General features: G+C 47.1%; 1 protein-coding gene across 6 annotated transcripts in view; it reads left to right on the top strand.

Moving 5' to 3' along the window:
- Positions 1 to 14,512, top strand: part of celsr1a (cadherin EGF LAG seven-pass G-type receptor 1a) — a 50,038-nt gene extending 35,526 nt beyond the window's left edge. For 2 of the 6 annotated variants that reach the window (XM_057022098.1, XM_057022096.1), the window contains 29 exons: positions 809 to 972; positions 1,053 to 1,178; positions 2,341 to 2,507; positions 2,621 to 2,806; positions 2,888 to 3,001; positions 3,072 to 3,246; positions 3,325 to 3,466; positions 4,149 to 4,269; positions 4,584 to 4,767; positions 5,563 to 5,664; positions 6,322 to 6,416; positions 6,686 to 6,895; positions 7,019 to 7,202; positions 7,287 to 7,430; positions 7,509 to 7,692; positions 8,181 to 8,348; positions 8,445 to 8,571; positions 8,653 to 8,853; positions 8,980 to 9,154; positions 9,480 to 9,592; positions 9,682 to 9,761; positions 9,832 to 9,958; positions 10,053 to 10,178; positions 10,273 to 10,364; positions 11,605 to 11,705; positions 11,793 to 11,939; positions 12,071 to 12,340; positions 12,426 to 12,792; positions 13,290 to 14,512. In XM_057022098.1, coding sequence (XP_056878078.1) covers positions 809 to 972; positions 1,053 to 1,178; positions 2,341 to 2,507; positions 2,621 to 2,806; positions 2,888 to 3,001; positions 3,072 to 3,246; positions 3,325 to 3,466; positions 4,149 to 4,269; positions 4,584 to 4,767; positions 5,563 to 5,664; positions 6,322 to 6,416; positions 6,686 to 6,895; positions 7,019 to 7,202; positions 7,287 to 7,430; positions 7,509 to 7,692; positions 8,181 to 8,348; positions 8,445 to 8,571; positions 8,653 to 8,853; positions 8,980 to 9,154; positions 9,480 to 9,592; positions 9,682 to 9,761; positions 9,832 to 9,958; positions 10,053 to 10,178; positions 10,273 to 10,364; positions 11,605 to 11,705; positions 11,793 to 11,939; positions 12,071 to 12,340; positions 12,426 to 12,792; positions 13,290 to 13,317 — 4,420 coding nt within the window. In that variant the 3' untranslated portion in view covers positions 13,318 to 14,512. Of the gene's footprint in view, positions 1 to 808; positions 973 to 1,052; positions 1,179 to 2,340; positions 2,508 to 2,620; positions 2,807 to 2,887; positions 3,002 to 3,071; positions 3,247 to 3,324; positions 3,467 to 4,148; positions 4,270 to 4,583; positions 4,768 to 5,562; positions 5,665 to 6,321; positions 6,417 to 6,685; positions 6,896 to 7,018; positions 7,203 to 7,286; positions 7,431 to 7,508; positions 7,693 to 8,180; positions 8,349 to 8,444; positions 8,572 to 8,652; positions 8,854 to 8,979; positions 9,155 to 9,479; positions 9,593 to 9,681; positions 9,762 to 9,831; positions 9,959 to 10,052; positions 10,179 to 10,272; positions 10,407 to 11,604; positions 11,706 to 11,792; positions 11,940 to 12,070; positions 12,341 to 12,425; positions 12,793 to 13,256 lie in introns of all 6 variants that reach the window. The other 4 variants (XM_057022097.1, XM_057022094.1, XM_057022099.1 and 1 more) reach the window with 3 other exon arrangements.
- The last annotated feature ends 907 nt before the right edge of the window (positions 14,513 to 15,419 follow it).

Here is a 15,419-nt window from a genome sequence, read left to right as displayed (position 1 = left end):
ACTCTGGTCCTTCTCCCTCTTTTCCTGTAATCTCTTGTTCTCTTTATTCCTCCCAAACGTTGTCTTCAAAAGGACTCTCTCAGCACGGGCTCAACCCATCTCAACGCTCACTAATTATATATTTCATTTTTCTAATATGAGACATTTTATGTTTTTGAAGAATTAGCATGCTCAGACACATCTCATGCAGAGGGTGGGGACGGAGAGAAGGAGAAAGCTTCAAAGAGGCGCAAATGAGGTTGCGTTCCATCAGGAACTTGTTGCACAACTCGCCGCAGCTGAGAGGCGTTTAGATTTATACATGCAGTGCAAACGACCATCACCTTGAGACAACTGTGTGGGACACAGGTGCTACACGTGCCGGTAGAAGCTGCAAGCTGCTGCAGTATCAATTAGGAAGAATAAAAACCGAGTCCTCTCTGTTTCTCTCTCATCACTATGAGGTGATATTTTACCAATAATCTCTTAAAACCATTTGCTGTTTGATGTTGAGTGTCGTAGAGGCTTTACCCCTAAGAGGCTTCCTATGTGACCTAATATTTGAGGCCTTGCTCATTCATGGTGAGTGTAGCAGTTAGCCTTGTGACTACTTAAATCCCTAACCGTAATAGTCTGATTCCAGAGCTGTCAACCATTAGATTACCTTTGTTGACCTTCCTTGTGCAGTTTGGGTAGTGACAGGAAGTTACTTATTTCTCTATTAGAGATTTAAAACTGCAAACCAAAGGAAAGCTGCAGTAGCATGTGCTGTATTTGGAAAAAAAAGAAGTGCAATTTCCCTTCCTTTCATTTTCTCTTTCATCTGCAGGTCCCTGGATCTGACAGGGCCGCTGTTGCTAGGTGGAATTCCCAACCTACCGGAGGACTTTCCCGTCAGAAACAGAGACTTTGTGGGCTGCATGAGAAAGCTCAGCATCGACAGCAAGCCCATCGACATGGACAGCTACATCGCTAACAATGGAACCACACCAGGTTAGACAGGCTACCTGGAACTGTCATGGGAAGTTACGCTATGTGTATCTTCAGAACTTTAATTATTTGTGTTTCCCAAGGTTGTCCTGCAAAGAAAAACTTCTGCGTGAGGCAGATGTGTCAGAACGGGGGCGTGTGTGTCAGCAAGTGGAACACCCACAGCTGCGACTGCCCGACAGGCTACGGAGGCAAAAACTGCGAACAAGGCAAGTGTCTTTCTGACTGACGTCCAGTTGCAGCGTGCTCGTGTCTGTTTCCCCTCCTGTGAGTCTGAGGACTTTCAGCAAATCCTGTCTTGAAGATCAAGTGGGATAAGGAACACCTCACATGACTCAGTGTGAATCACTCTGGCACTCATCACATCCTCCCGTGTGGAGATTTAGGACGAACTATGACTGGCTCATGGAAGCAAGTCTGAAGGGAATAAATGAAATCTGCCCTCCACCCCCCACACTCGCACGCACACACATGTACACGTACACGCAGAAAGGCCTCAGAGCTGTCATCTCCTCAGCTGACGTGTGAGGCACAGCTCAGGTTACTCTACTGTACACCTGTGGATTGGTAGATAAGTTAGGGGTGATGTTTGTTCATTCCCTCCACGATCAATGGAGAGAGAGTTCCTGCTGCAGGACGATGCTGCAGAACACGCGTGAATTCCTCTCTCAGCCTCCTTGTCTGTGAGGCAGCCTCCCAGTCAGAGCCCGACCTCATATCAAGTGTCTGAGCCTCAGGATCACCGCAGGCTGAGAAGAGCCTCTCTTTTAACAGTGCGATGTGATAATCGGCCAGAAATGGAAGACATTGCAATGCTCATCGTCCTATCGGGTCTCGCTTTAGTTTCACAGCTCATTTCAACATTTTTGTAAAGACAAGTGCATCTGTCTTGTTCGTTTACGCAAATTAGTCAGGCTGTTATGCGCATGCAGTAAATTAGGAACACTCTCTTGTGTGGCATTTGCTTGTTGCAACAGGTAGATCTCCAAATCTATTGACTCGGCCATCAAAGAGGAACTTATAATGCTCATGTACAATAGACAACAGGCTTTAATTAGGCAGTATATTTGCTAACAGGGTTGGGTTTAAGACATACGGCTGAGTCCCGTTTAATTTGGAGATTTTATCTGTGTGCTGCTGGCATGAAAATAATATTTTTAGATTTTAGATATGTACACCTGCTCAGTAGATATAAAAAGCTGTGGGAAGATGAGAAGTGTCAGACTGGCCACTCTCTTCTTCTTTGATTACAACTCGTTTATGGTAGCATGCTGATAGAGCTGTCATTTCCAAGTTTAATGGGTGAGAGAAATATAATGGATGTATTTTGTAGCGGTCACCTTATTTTTGCACCTTCTTGTCCCCATTCAGTCATGCCGTCTCCTCAGTTCTTTGATGGCCAGGCCCTGGTCTCCTGGCGTGACCCAGAGATAACTGTGGCGGTTCCATGGTATATGGGCCTGATGTTCCGCACCAGGCGACCTGCTGGCACCCTGATGCAGGCCAACGCTGGACTTTCCTCCACCATCAACCTCATGGTGAGACATCATTGGACTGCTGACAAATAGGTCATCATCATCTGCATAGAGTGTAAATGTCCTGAGTCTAACACTGTAATTGAGTTCTAATTCTCGGTTTCCCTTCCGTCCAGGTGAGTGAGCAGCAGCTCCGTATGGAGGTGATATCAAGACATCATATGGTGGCCACCCTGGGATTCCCCCAGGTTCGGGTTAATGATGGCGAATGGCATCACCTGTTGGTAGAACTGAGGAGCATCAAAGAAGGAAAAGACATCAAGTACATGGTCTCTGTGTCGCTGGACTACGGCATGTACCAGGTCAGTTTTATTGCAATATAGGGCAGTACACATCTTGCCATGTTCTGAATAAGAATTGTTTTCCATGTTTTCGTTAAGCAGAAGTCAGTGGAGATTGGTTATGATCTGCCTGGCTTGAAACTCCAGACTCTTTATGTGGGAGGCTTGCCCGCAGCTGACAACCACGTCAGCAAAGGATTCGTTGGCTGCATCCAGGTAGATGAGCGTGTGTGTTCAAAGCCTTTGTAGTGTTTTCTTTTCCCTAACAAGTGTCCTTCTCTGCCAGGGTGTCCGGATGGGCGAGACGTCCACCAACGTGGCCAACGTCAACATGGCCCAGGGTTTGAAGATCCGCGTGGAAGACGGCTGCGACGTGGCTGACCCGTGCGACTCCAACATCTGTCCCGAGAACAGCCACTGCAGCGACGACTGGAGCACACACACCTGCGTCTGTGACCCAGGTAATACGCACTTCCACGAACCCACAATGGCTCCTCTTAAGCTCCTTAATATCGCTCCTCGCCCTCTGTCTCCTGCAGGCTACTTCGGTAGAGAGTGCATGGACGCTTGCCAGCTCAACCCTTGCGAACACGTCTCCACCTGTGTCCGGAAACCCAGCTCCTCACATGGCTACACGTGTGAATGTGGACAGAACTACTACGGCCAGTACTGTGAAAACAAGTAAGCACAGAGGCTGATTTGTTTAAGTTGGTCCTGTTGGTAAAATCCCAAATGCCTGCGCATAATTACCACATTAAATGTCATGATATTTGCACATCTCATTAGGAGGATTTAAGCTATCGATACACTAATTACCAGTAGTTGTATACCAGCAGATCGTGTGTTAGGTGAGCAAATTCTGATCGCTTCCATGTATTAGCAATTGCCAATTGAGAACCAGTCATTTCCTCCCGAACCCTGACCCCTACGACACGCATCACATCCTGTCTTAAGCAGGATGTTGGGTTCCCCCTGCACGCCTGAGCGACCCTCCATAGACGTTCAGTCACTGCTGCCCTCATGCCCCTATCAGATCGCAGCGCTCAGGTGGAGATCGCATCGCGCCAGAAAGAAAGAAAATCTGTGTGATTGTGTGAAAGGGCCCCTCCCGGCTGAAGGACTTAAGAGAGCAGAGGAAGTTTATTTCGGCCTCAGGGTGACGAGAGCTGCAGATTAACTAAGCAGATATTTATTTATCAGATTTTGTTAATCTCAAATTGTGACAATAGTCAATATTATTTTGCTCGTTGGGAGTTATCCCACAAAGAAACCCTGAAATGATAGAAGCTGCAGATTAAAGCAGCAGTTACTACAACTGTTGACACATTTCTGATCATCATTTGAACTATTTATTCAATAACAGAGTGGAGAAGCCGTGTCCTCATGGTTGGTGGGGCAGCCCCATGTGTGGACCATGTAACTGTGACACTACCAGGGGCTTCCATAAAGACTGCAACAAGACCTCTGGAGAGTGTCGCTGCAAGGTAAAAACAGACTTAGCATCAGCATATGTGCAGCTATTTGGGTTAATTGTGTAAATGTCTGTAAATAGCATGATAAATAAGCAAAAAACTGCTCGGTTTAATGTACCCTTGTTAAAATGTATCTGCTAATTTATGGCGGCTAATATTGGCATCAGAGTCACACTGCTGTTTGCCTGCTGTAGCCAAGCCTTTTCTCTGACTCTTCTTTTGTGGATTTAGTCTCATCCTGTAATTTCTCCTTCATGATCAGCCAAATAGAGGCCTTTTTTCCAAGCATCGCCTAAACTTAACATTTGCATCTTGCTCTCCTGCAGGAGAACCACTATCGTCCCGAAGGCGAGGACACTTGCTACGCCTGCGAGTGCTTCTCCCTCGGCTCAGAGTCGCGGACGTGTGACCCCACCACTGGACAGTGTCCCTGTAAAGGCGGAGTCATCGGCCGCCAGTGTAACCGCTGTGATAACCCCTTTGCTGAGGTCACTTCCTCTGGATGTGAGGGTATGTACATTAGCATTGCCTTCCTAATGGTTTGATCAGCTTTATGTGGACGTGACTTGAAGCGACAAATGCAGATTGGCTAGGGGGACAATTTTACACTGATGAGAAGAGCTTGAGACCATTTCACTGTTTCATCCATTTTATGCATTCACGAGTTGAACTGTGAGCTCTGAAAAGCAGTTCAAGCGTTAAATAAAGACAAATAGTGTCACTCTCATCTGCCAAATTCACGGCTGAGACGACTTCACGCCTTTGTCGTCACCCGGTCAAGCAGAAGAAGCTCGTCTGTCAAGTGGACTAACTTGGCAGCAGCGCAAGAGTCTCACAATACAGTAGAGATGAATAGGAAACAAAACCACAGACTCCACAGAAAGGCCGCTTCTTTACAGTACGCAGCCTCGGGACGTGTTTCGATTTTCAATTAGCAACTGCTCCTTTTGACCACGACACCGGCCGCCAGATTTCACGCCTATAGGGTTGAGTAAAGTTGATGTAGTGAGGAAATGATGGTGGGAGTGAAAATGGAAGAAGGAACAAAGCTGAAATGTCTTTGCTGATGTCCTGTGGGTCAGCAAGATGTGACCACCCACAGTAGCTCTTATTGCAGTCTGTCACACTGCTACAAGCACAACAGAATCAACAAAGAGGCATTCACTATCCTGAAAAAATTAAACTAAACGATCTATAAAAGTGAGTAAAGACTGGAATGTAAATGTAAAAAGAGCTTTAAGTCCACGTTAACTATTCAGTAATGCTGTAAAACTAAAACAAGAATGTGTTTTTGTCTGGTTACAGTGGTGTACGAGGGCTGTCCCAAGGCCTTCCATGCAGGCATCTGGTGGCCAAAGACCAGATTCGGACGTCCTGCCGCCACACAGTGTCCCAAAGGATCCGTTGGTGAGTGTCATTCTGATGTGAAGCAATAATATAACATGTGATCCTGAGATCAACTCCAGGGGAAACCTGTACATTATGGAAATACGGAATAAATCCTAAAAATATACATAAAAACATAAATAAACACTAATTATTACACATTAATGCCTGAATGGGCTGCCTTCATTGCCTGTGTTGGCGACTTAAACTCAACATTCGTGTTCACTGACCTCTTCCAGTACTGTCGCCATGGCGATCCCTTTGTTGTCCCCCTGGTTCTTAGTAGGACCATTTATTTGCTAACACCGCTCGTAAACTTCTGTTAGCGCACCCTGGCAGGCCGTCCGGCCGTTTCTTCTTTTGCAACAATGGCTGCTGCAGAGACTTTGCATCTGAGATGAAGTCTTTTATCTAACTGAATCAGACTGGAACAAGTCTGTGCCTGAAAATGGAAACCAGCATGGCAGGAAGTATTTACACATAATTGCGAGCCCTCTGGCCTAACATCTACACATTCAAACTTTATCTGTTTGTAAAGTCTGCCCGTAGTTACACAGTAAATCAGAATATTTTCAAGTCATTTAATGTTCTTCCCATGTCATCATACAGCCTTCCCTCCATTCGATACTTGTTCTCCTGCCTAAACATATTTTTTTGGGATTTTATTTTACTTTGCAGGTACCGCTATCCGCCACTGCAGCGATGAGAAGGGGTGGCTCCAGGCCGACCTCTTCAACTGCACCACCGTCACCTTCACCCATCTGAAGAAAATGGTGAGTGAGGCAACAAGCTCGTATTGTTTTGCTGACTGTGCTCTATAGTAAGCACGGTCCGAAGGGAATTCTTGTGTGCAGCTGGCTAATGCTAATATTAGATTCTAAGAAAAGCAATGCGCCTATTGTGTGAACCTGAACCCAATACTCGAGGCTTAAACTCCTCAAACTTCCTGCTAATCCTGGGATTGAACTAATTTCAATTATGTTTCCTCTGGCCCGCTCAACTTATCCTCACCTTGACCTGCCGGCTTTCTTCCTTCCTCCAGAACGACGACCTGCGGCGCAACACTTCGAGGATGGACAGCGAGCGCTCCAAGGCCGCCGTGCGCCTGCTCCACAGCGCCACCATCAACACGCCGCACTACTACGGCAACGATGTGAGGACGGCTGCCCAGCTGCTGAACCACGTGCTGCAGTATGAGAGCCAGCAGGCGGGATTTGAACTCACCGCCATGAAGGACTCGGAATTCAACGAGGTAGGAAACAGTTGTTTGTGATGCTCTTATTTGTAGTCTCATGACTGCACTTAGGAAAAGATACTTTCAACGGGGATCCGCTTCATCTTCACTGCGGTAACTGAATCCTTCCTCCCTTCTCAGAACTTGGTGCGAGCAGGGAGCTCCTTACTGGATCCGGCCAACAAGGAGCACTGGGACCAGATCCAGAGGAGTGAAGGTGGCACTGCCCACCTGCTCCGCAACTTTGAGGCCTACGCCAACACCCTGGCTCAGAATGTCAGGAAAACCTACCTGAAGCCTTTCACCATCGTCACAGACAACATGAGTGAGTGGAGATGCCATAAAACCACTGTTGGGAACCCTGAAAGATATTTACACGTGTCTACATCTCGGAATCTTCTTCTCACAGTTCTGACTGTGGACTACCTGGATGTCATTGACCCCGAGAGGGCCACGTTGCCTCGGTTTGAGGACATCAGAGAGGCCTACCCCAAAGAGCTTGGATCCTATGTGCAGTTTCCTCAGTTCAACCTCCGCCCTCAGGGTCAAAGGGGTAGCTAGATAACGACTTTCCTTCTTTATAAGTGTGTTAAAAAAACCTTTAGTCTTATCTTTCACTACCTCCATCCAGGAGAGTCCCTGCCCGCCCCTCCGACCCAGACTGATCCACTCCAGGAGGAGGCGACGACGGTGTCTGACAGGAGACGGCGCCATCTTGAGCCCGCGGCCCCTCTGCCCGTCGCTGTGGTGATAGTGTACAAGTCACTGGGGACGCTGCTCCCGGAACGATACGACCCTGACCGGAGGAGCCTGAGGTACACGTCTAGGAGGATGTGGAGGTTTTTCAGATGCTGAACACGTGCTGGTGCACGATGGAATCGTCAAAACCGTCCAGTCAAACAGGCGCTGATCTAATGAAGGAGGACACACACACTCAAGTCACACTGAACTCTCAGAATTCTCCACTTACCGTGTTTATGCTGTTTATCATGTTCTGTGTAGTGAAACCAATCTTCACGTGAAAAATATGTTCAACTGTGCCATAATATTTACAGGGATTGTCTGTAATGGAGAATCTTATCTGTGTGTGTGTATAACCAGCATAGTTATTTGGAAATACACAAAGTGAGCTGCACTCTTGTAAAGGTACCCAGAAATAACTCATACTTGAGTAGAAGGGAAGATCTCAGGATAAAAAAATTACGCTGAGACAAAAAAAGTCACCCATTTGAATATTGCTTTATGTTACATACATGTTGCTCATATAGTCAATGCTGTTAGTCATCTCACCTTTGCCCCCCAGGCTACCCAACCGTCCAGTAATCAACACAGCCATAGTGAGCGCCACAGTGCACAGCGAGGCTCCGCCTCTTCCTGCTGTCCTGGACTCACCCATCACCTTGGAGTACACGCTGCTGGAGACGGAGGAGCGGACCAAACCCGTCTGCGTTTTCTGGAACCACTCTTTAGCGTGAGCTGGCCCGACCGTCGCACGCGAAACAAGTTTGTTCCGTTTGTTCTGAAATTGTTTCAAGTAGATTTTTGCTACGCGTGTGTTGGTGATTAGGGTTGGAGGCACGGGCGGCTGGTCCTCCAAAGGATGTGAGCTGCTCAACAGGAACAACAGCCACATCAGCTGTCAGTGTAACCACATGACCAGCTTTGCCGTTCTCATGGACATCTCCAAAAGAGAGGTATGGCCCCTTCGGATGCTTGTCAGAGATCCGCTTTGATGGAATCCCGATTTGACCTTCCGTCTGGTCGGGTCTCCACAGCACGGAGACGTCCTCCCCCTGAAGATCGTCACCTACACCACGGTGTCAATCTCCCTCTTCCTCCTCCTCGTCACCTTGATCTTGCTGTGCCTCCTTCGTCGGCTGCGCTCCAACCTTCACGCCATTCACAGGAACCTGGTGGCAGCTCTCTTTTTCTCCGAGTTTGTCTTCCTGCTGGGCATCAATCAGACAGACAATGTGGTGAGTATGGAAAAGGGCACCAGAGAGGCACTAAAATAAGCAAATTCCTTTGAAATAATGTAGAATAAAATAATAAATGGAACCATCTGCCTTTTTTTGACGACTTTCTCCTCTTATCTCCTGCAGTTCGTGTGCACCGTCATCGCCATCCTCCTCCACTACTTCTACATGTGCACCTTTGCCTGGATGTTCGTGGAGGGGCTGCACATCTACCGCATGCTGACGGAGATGCGGAACATCAACCATGGCCACATTAGATTCTACTACGCCATTGGCTGGGGCATACCGGCAATTATCACCGGTGAGACCACCAAACACGGAGAAATTCCCAAACACACACACACACACTGGGCCCAGAAACAGAGCCGGAGGCAGAGCTTCGTGCTGGGACTTGTCTCATCTGACGAAGATCTTTGTGGCAAATTTCATTAAAGAGGCAGAAGAGGAAACCCACTTTGTAACCCAGTATGAGACAGATCTCTAAAAACCGCTGTATCAATGACAAATGATCATGAAGAGGAAGAACGCCGACCGTGGGAAAACCAAAAAACAGCGTCACCCTTTGGCTGTTGAATTATTGAGTTTGTGTCTTAATTGTGAATTTGTTGTGTTTCCTCCATCTGCAGGTTTGGCAGTAGGTCTTGACCCTCAGGGTTATGGGAACCCAGACTTCTGCTGGCTTTCTGTCCATGACACGCTCATCTGGAGCTTCGCAGGGCCCATCTTCGTGGTCGTTTTGGTAAGTCCTTCATTAACAACGCTCAGCATTCCAACTGAGCGGCGTGCGTCATTGAAAGAGTTAACCGTGGTTTTTAACTCTCCCGGAAGGTGAACATTGTGATCTTCATACTTGCTGCGAAGGCTTCATGTGGTCGCAGGCAGAAGGCAATGGAGAAGTCAGGAGCAATGTGAGTTTTGATATTTTATTCCATGAAACGGTGGTCAAAACAGTGGGACTGATCAACCTTCCCCCCTCAGCTCTGCCCTTCGAATGGCTTTCTTCCTGCTGCTGCTCATCAGCGCCACCTGGCTCCTTGGCCTGATGGCGGTCAACAGCAACGTGATGATCTTCCACTACCTGTTTGCCGTCTGCAGCTGTCTGCAGGTAATAGAGCAGATGGAGAGATGCCAGCAGATGATTTCCCACCAGCTTTTGCCACGCTGTCTAAACTCCAAATGTTTCCCTTTTGACCTTGCAGGGCATCTTCATCTTCTTCTTCCATGTGATCTTTAACAAAGACGTGAGGAAGAACCTCAAGAACGTCTTCACAGGGAAGAAAATGGTATCGGACGAGTCCAGCACCACAAGAGCCTCCTTGCTTACAGTGAGTGCACCTTTTGCTGGAATGTCTGGAAGTCCGGAAACGGTGCAGAAAAGTCCGATTTTTCATGTTTTCTCCGCTTCTCCTCCATCCTCAGCGCACTCTCAACAGCAACAATGCTTACGAAGACGGCACAATATACCGCTCAGGCATCGGCGAGTCCACCGTCTCCTTGGACAGCACGCTCAGGTCAGCCAAGAGCCGCAACAGCTACCTGGCTTATGCACTCAGGTACACCACGCTGACTAAATGGCTGCTTCTAATGCTCTGCTGAGAGGTGTTTATCTTCTACAGGCTGAATTTCTTATCTTATATGGTGTTGCACAGATACTAACACACCTAAACGCACACAGAGTTGCATAGATGGACCCTGTCATCGGTCGCAAATGATGACCCTCTTGACTATGAGCACATTTCTTGCTTTTTTTCCACACGTGGGTGGTGTCTGAGAGTTACTCCCATAAATCTGCTTGCATGAATTCTTAGCTTTGCTAATGCATGGCACATGGCTTGAAACCAACCAGAGCTCTAGTTAATCACAAGCAAGGTAAATACCGGTACATGTTGCTATGCTCTCTGAATTGAGTCTCACTGCATCAGTTCATGTTTCTGTTAGCGGGATATTTTCTTTAAACACACATTTAATCACTTGAATTGCCTTAACAACCAATTTGGAACAATTTCATGGCAGATACAGTGTCTTACCTCATCTTTTAAGTTAAACTCGGGTCCGTTTTTAATCCGTCTTAGATGTTCAGATATCTGACTTCTGTTCTCTGTCTTGTATGTTTGCATGTAACACAGATCCACTGGAGTAAGGTTACGTACATTGGATATTTTAAAAGACAGGAGTTACTGTAGGGGTGGATGTCGACTGCACGCCTTGGCTCGTAAAGCTGTCATCTCGCCGACTTTAGGGTCAAAAAGTGCGATAAAATGCCAAAGGGGGAAAACGGGGACGTCTGCATGTGCAGGATGAGGAGACAAGCCAGGAGACATGTGGGATGGGACTGTACCTGTAGAAGCAGAAGTCTAATCCAGACGAGCCGAGCTGCTGCCTGCGGCTGCTGGCTCGTCTACAGACGGGACAGAGACAGTACGAGCGTTTCTGCCCTCTGGCAGAGCGTGTCACTTCCACCTGGTAAAAATAAAGGCGAGGCTGGAGAGAAGCAGGATTTCAAATGGATTTGCACTTTCCAAGATTTAATATTGCATCCATAAACGTTTATGTTCATGTGAGGTATTAGGACCAAAACTAGGAAGGTTTACGACTCCTTAAATAACACGTCCATCAATGCTGGGTCCTTGACCCACTTTCCATTAATCTTCCTTTAAACTGAAGAGTTTGCGTTGAGAGACGGTGGTGAGTTTTTCTCAGCCTTCATGTTTGGGCTCGAATACAGTTCCTCCATGTCTTGTATCCCTTCAGAGAGGAATCTGGTCAGAAGTCCAAGGTTTCCTCAGCCACGGTGAAGGGACACATGGATCTGGACGGACCTCTGTTCCACAGGAATGGCACAAAGGCAGAGGGTGAGCTCCATGCCAAATAAACCCTATTAAACAGTATTAATAATGAATTCACACCGACTGGTTTTTCTGCCTTTTCCTGATGCTCAGATGACTCTGACTCGGATAGTGAGCTGTCGGCGGATGAGCACAGTTCCTCGTACGCCTCTTCCCATTCGTCCGACAGTGAAGACGACAATATCGACGTGAAGCCCAAGTGGAACAACGAGAGGCAGCCTGTCCACAGCACCCCTAAAGGTACGCAGCCCGTCCTAAAGAACCAGGTTGTTAATGAAGAAAAATGGTCCTGACATGTTTGGGATCACTCCTGACGTTAACTTTTTGCATCATTGCCATTAAGTTTGCTTTTAATATGTTTTCCACGCCAGTGGATGCAGTGGCCAATCATGTGAAGCCTTATTGGCCCGCCGAAGCCACCACAGCCAGTGACAGCGAAGACCTCGGTGGGGCGGAGAGGCTGCGGGTGGAGACCAAGGTGAACGTGGAGCTGCACCAGGAAAACAAACTCAACCACACCGGCGAAAGAGAGAGGGACGCCCAGCAGGAGCGGGACAAGCAGACGTCTGGGAGTGCCAGGGACACAGCGCCCCCTAACCAACACAACAGCAACAGCAACTACCAGCCAGAGCAGAGGAAGGGTAAGCTTGGTTCATTTTGACTGGGGGGGGGGGGGGTTAATAAAGATAAAAGTAATGACAAAGTGAGTCAAATCTTCTCTCTCAGGTATCCTGAAGAACAAGATCAACTACCCTCCCCCGCTGAGCGACAAAAACATGAAAAACCGTCTAAGAGAGAAGCTGAGCGATTACAACTCCCCCACCATCACCTCCCCTCCCCCCATCAACAACAACTCCTCCTCGCAGCCCTCCGTCAACATCATCTCCCCATCTTGTCGGTCCTCCCCGCTCGCTCCTAACGAGGGGGGTCTCCCGGGCAACCACGTCAACAGCTCCCACATCAAACCCCCCGTAGCCCCGAGGCCTCCACCTGCGGGGATCCCGCCGGTGGCCGTCTACCGGGAGACCAACGGGGGAATGGCGATGCACTTGAAGTCAGGGACGGTCAATGGAGGAAACGAGTCTGACTCAGAGTAAGGAGACCTGCAGAGAGTTTTAGTAACTTCCTGTCAACAGCATCTTGAGCGTACTAAAACATTAATGCTGAGCTTAAGATAAAGTCTGTCAAGAGAAGTTGACGTCTTCTTTAGCTCGGATTAAACAGCTTGCTGACCACCCTGCAGCATCATTACACGATATGGAAAATAACTCAGATAAGCTTGAGAAGTGCCTATTTTTGATTTTCTTCTGGTTTCTTGACGAACCTAAGCTAAATGAGCTGCAAAGGCTGCTTAATATATGATAGAAACATGAAAGTGTTCTTTTCCAAAACGCCGATCCGCACCTTTAACTGCAACGTGCATGACCGTAGCAAGCTAATTCAGTTCTGCATGATAACTTCCTGCATCCCTGCACTCATTATTACGTTGCATGTCCTTGTCTTCCTTTACCCCGTCCCTGCACCCGTCCCTCCTCCCCTATTTCCCCCTGGTAACAGTGGCAGTAACGAGACTTCGATCTGACCTGTTAGGATAACCCAGACCAGTCTGCCCCTATGAGAGGAAGAGCCAAGAACCTGCTGAGGGAGGACGAACGGAACGCTGGATTGTCAAGAGAAAGTGAACGATTAAAAATAAAGGAAGACGGGCAGATGGTGAAGATGTTCTCTACGCTGGATGTGTCAGTCCCGCCTGCTTTCTCTCTCTCTGGGAAGCAGTATTAGTTTCAGACTTTGAGAGGAACAGGTTTACAGAACAAGGTGGAAAGACATGTGGAAGAATTAAAGGGAATTCTGTCGGAGCCAAATGTGCCAAAATGCTTGTCAGAAATGGACTCTGGGTGGTGAAGGAGTCCCCCAGGATGCATTGCAGATCCAGAAAAAAGATGCTCCTCATCTATGGTTGTTGTAGGATGATGCTGAGAGCTGCTTGATTGGTAATCAGAAGAATTTCATGGACAACAAAGCATCAGCCATTAGTGAAACTGAACCGGCTCTCGGAGACTTTTGGACACAATTGTCGGTGCTAAACCACACCAAGTGCATTTAAAAAAAACAAAAACTCAAAGGCTTCTTCAGCCTCTTAATGCAGTGCATTCAGAGTGTAATTAATATGTACATATTGTTAAAGGTGAAGAAAAAAAAGATCTATTTTGTATTTCAGACGTGACGAGGACGAATTCCAAAAGTGAAAAATCATTTACTTGAACGTCACTTTGTTTGGGAACACTTTTCAGCAGGGACAGCTTCCCTAACCAGCTTCAAATATTCCTGAACCCTCAGAAATTTGGACAATGCAGTGCACGTCCCCGAGAGGATCCACGCACACGCGCAGAGGAGCAGGCGACAATTCAGGCGACAATTCCAGTAAACATGCACATTTCCTTTTGGTTTAAGGTATATTCCAAAAACCTGGTGTCATAAAAGTGCAAAACACGATCATCAGTGTGGATCCTTGAAGCACTCAATGAATGTAACGAAAAAGTAGCAGCAAATTTAAGCCAGTTAGTTCACTGTTTATCCACTGAATACCTTTGTAAAACTACTATTTGGATGAACCTCAGTCTTCCCCCTTCCTGTAATCAATGCTTTTAATTTGTGTCCTTGTTTTTTTTTATTGTTATTATTGATCTAAGACACTGGAAATGGTTTGTAACATAATGTATATTTATTTTTTATTGTTTCAAGACACTGGAGGAAAAGATGATTGTGATTGTAAAATGAAAGATGACATCATGAATTTTGTTTTTTAACCACCCTGTGTGCGACGTGTCTGACATCTTCGATCAGAGCCCAGCCCATGCAGGACGAGGCGCGTTTGTGTGACTTACTGTAACATTTTGGTCAGTTTAGAGAGGAAGGTTAAATCTCTTAATGACCGTTAATCTTTGTGGAACAATGGTAGCTGCCAGGCTGCGTAAATCTCCTCAGCTTGATCGAAAGCGAGGGCACAGACAGATATTAGGCCCGACTGCACATGCATTTAACAACTAGCCTGGCTTTCCCTGGAAATGGAAAACTGATAACAAGCACCAGCATCCCAGTATTGACAGCAACAAAACTATCCTCTGAAAGAGGTTTTGGTGTAAGCTTGTGACCTTTACAGCTAATTTCAAGGCTAAGCTAAGCTAACTAGCTTCTAATTGTGGTATTAAAAGGTCAAGCAAGTATAGTATAAACATGTTAAAGATCTTGAAAGAACATACTTTTCTGAAACAATGGCATGGATTTTCTTTAAAGGTGGGCCATCTGAGGGCCCCAGTGACTCAGAACCAGGACCTTTTCTGGACACAGAGCCTTACACATGCATATGTTGGCATGCCTCACAGGCTACCCAGGTGAGTTGTTTTCAACAGGCGCAGTGAAGAGTTAGATGGCAGGGTCAGGTTTCGCCGACCTGTCTGGTGATTGTTGTTATGGCAACAGAAGATGCCAGTCTTAGAAAAGGCAGTGAGATCAAGGGTCATGCCCCCTATAGAATGGAGTGATAACTCACACCAACTTAATTATCCCCAGTTTCAGGACTGGTGGTGTTGCTTCAGGAGGGACGGCTTTCTCTGACACATTCCGATGGAAGCAGACAGGATTAACTGGAGTACTTCATGAGAGACTATCTGCCCCCTGTGTCTATATCTGTTCTATTACAGTCGGGCAAACTAAATA

Source organism: Takifugu flavidus, chromosome 22 (assembly GCF_003711565.1).
Source record: "Takifugu flavidus isolate HTHZ2018 chromosome 22, ASM371156v2, whole genome shotgun sequence".
NCBI classification, from domain to species: domain Eukaryota; kingdom Metazoa; phylum Chordata; class Actinopteri; order Tetraodontiformes; family Tetraodontidae; genus Takifugu; species Takifugu flavidus.
Note: the sequence above shows the minus strand (reverse complement) of the source record. Positions and strands in the feature narration are given on the sequence as shown.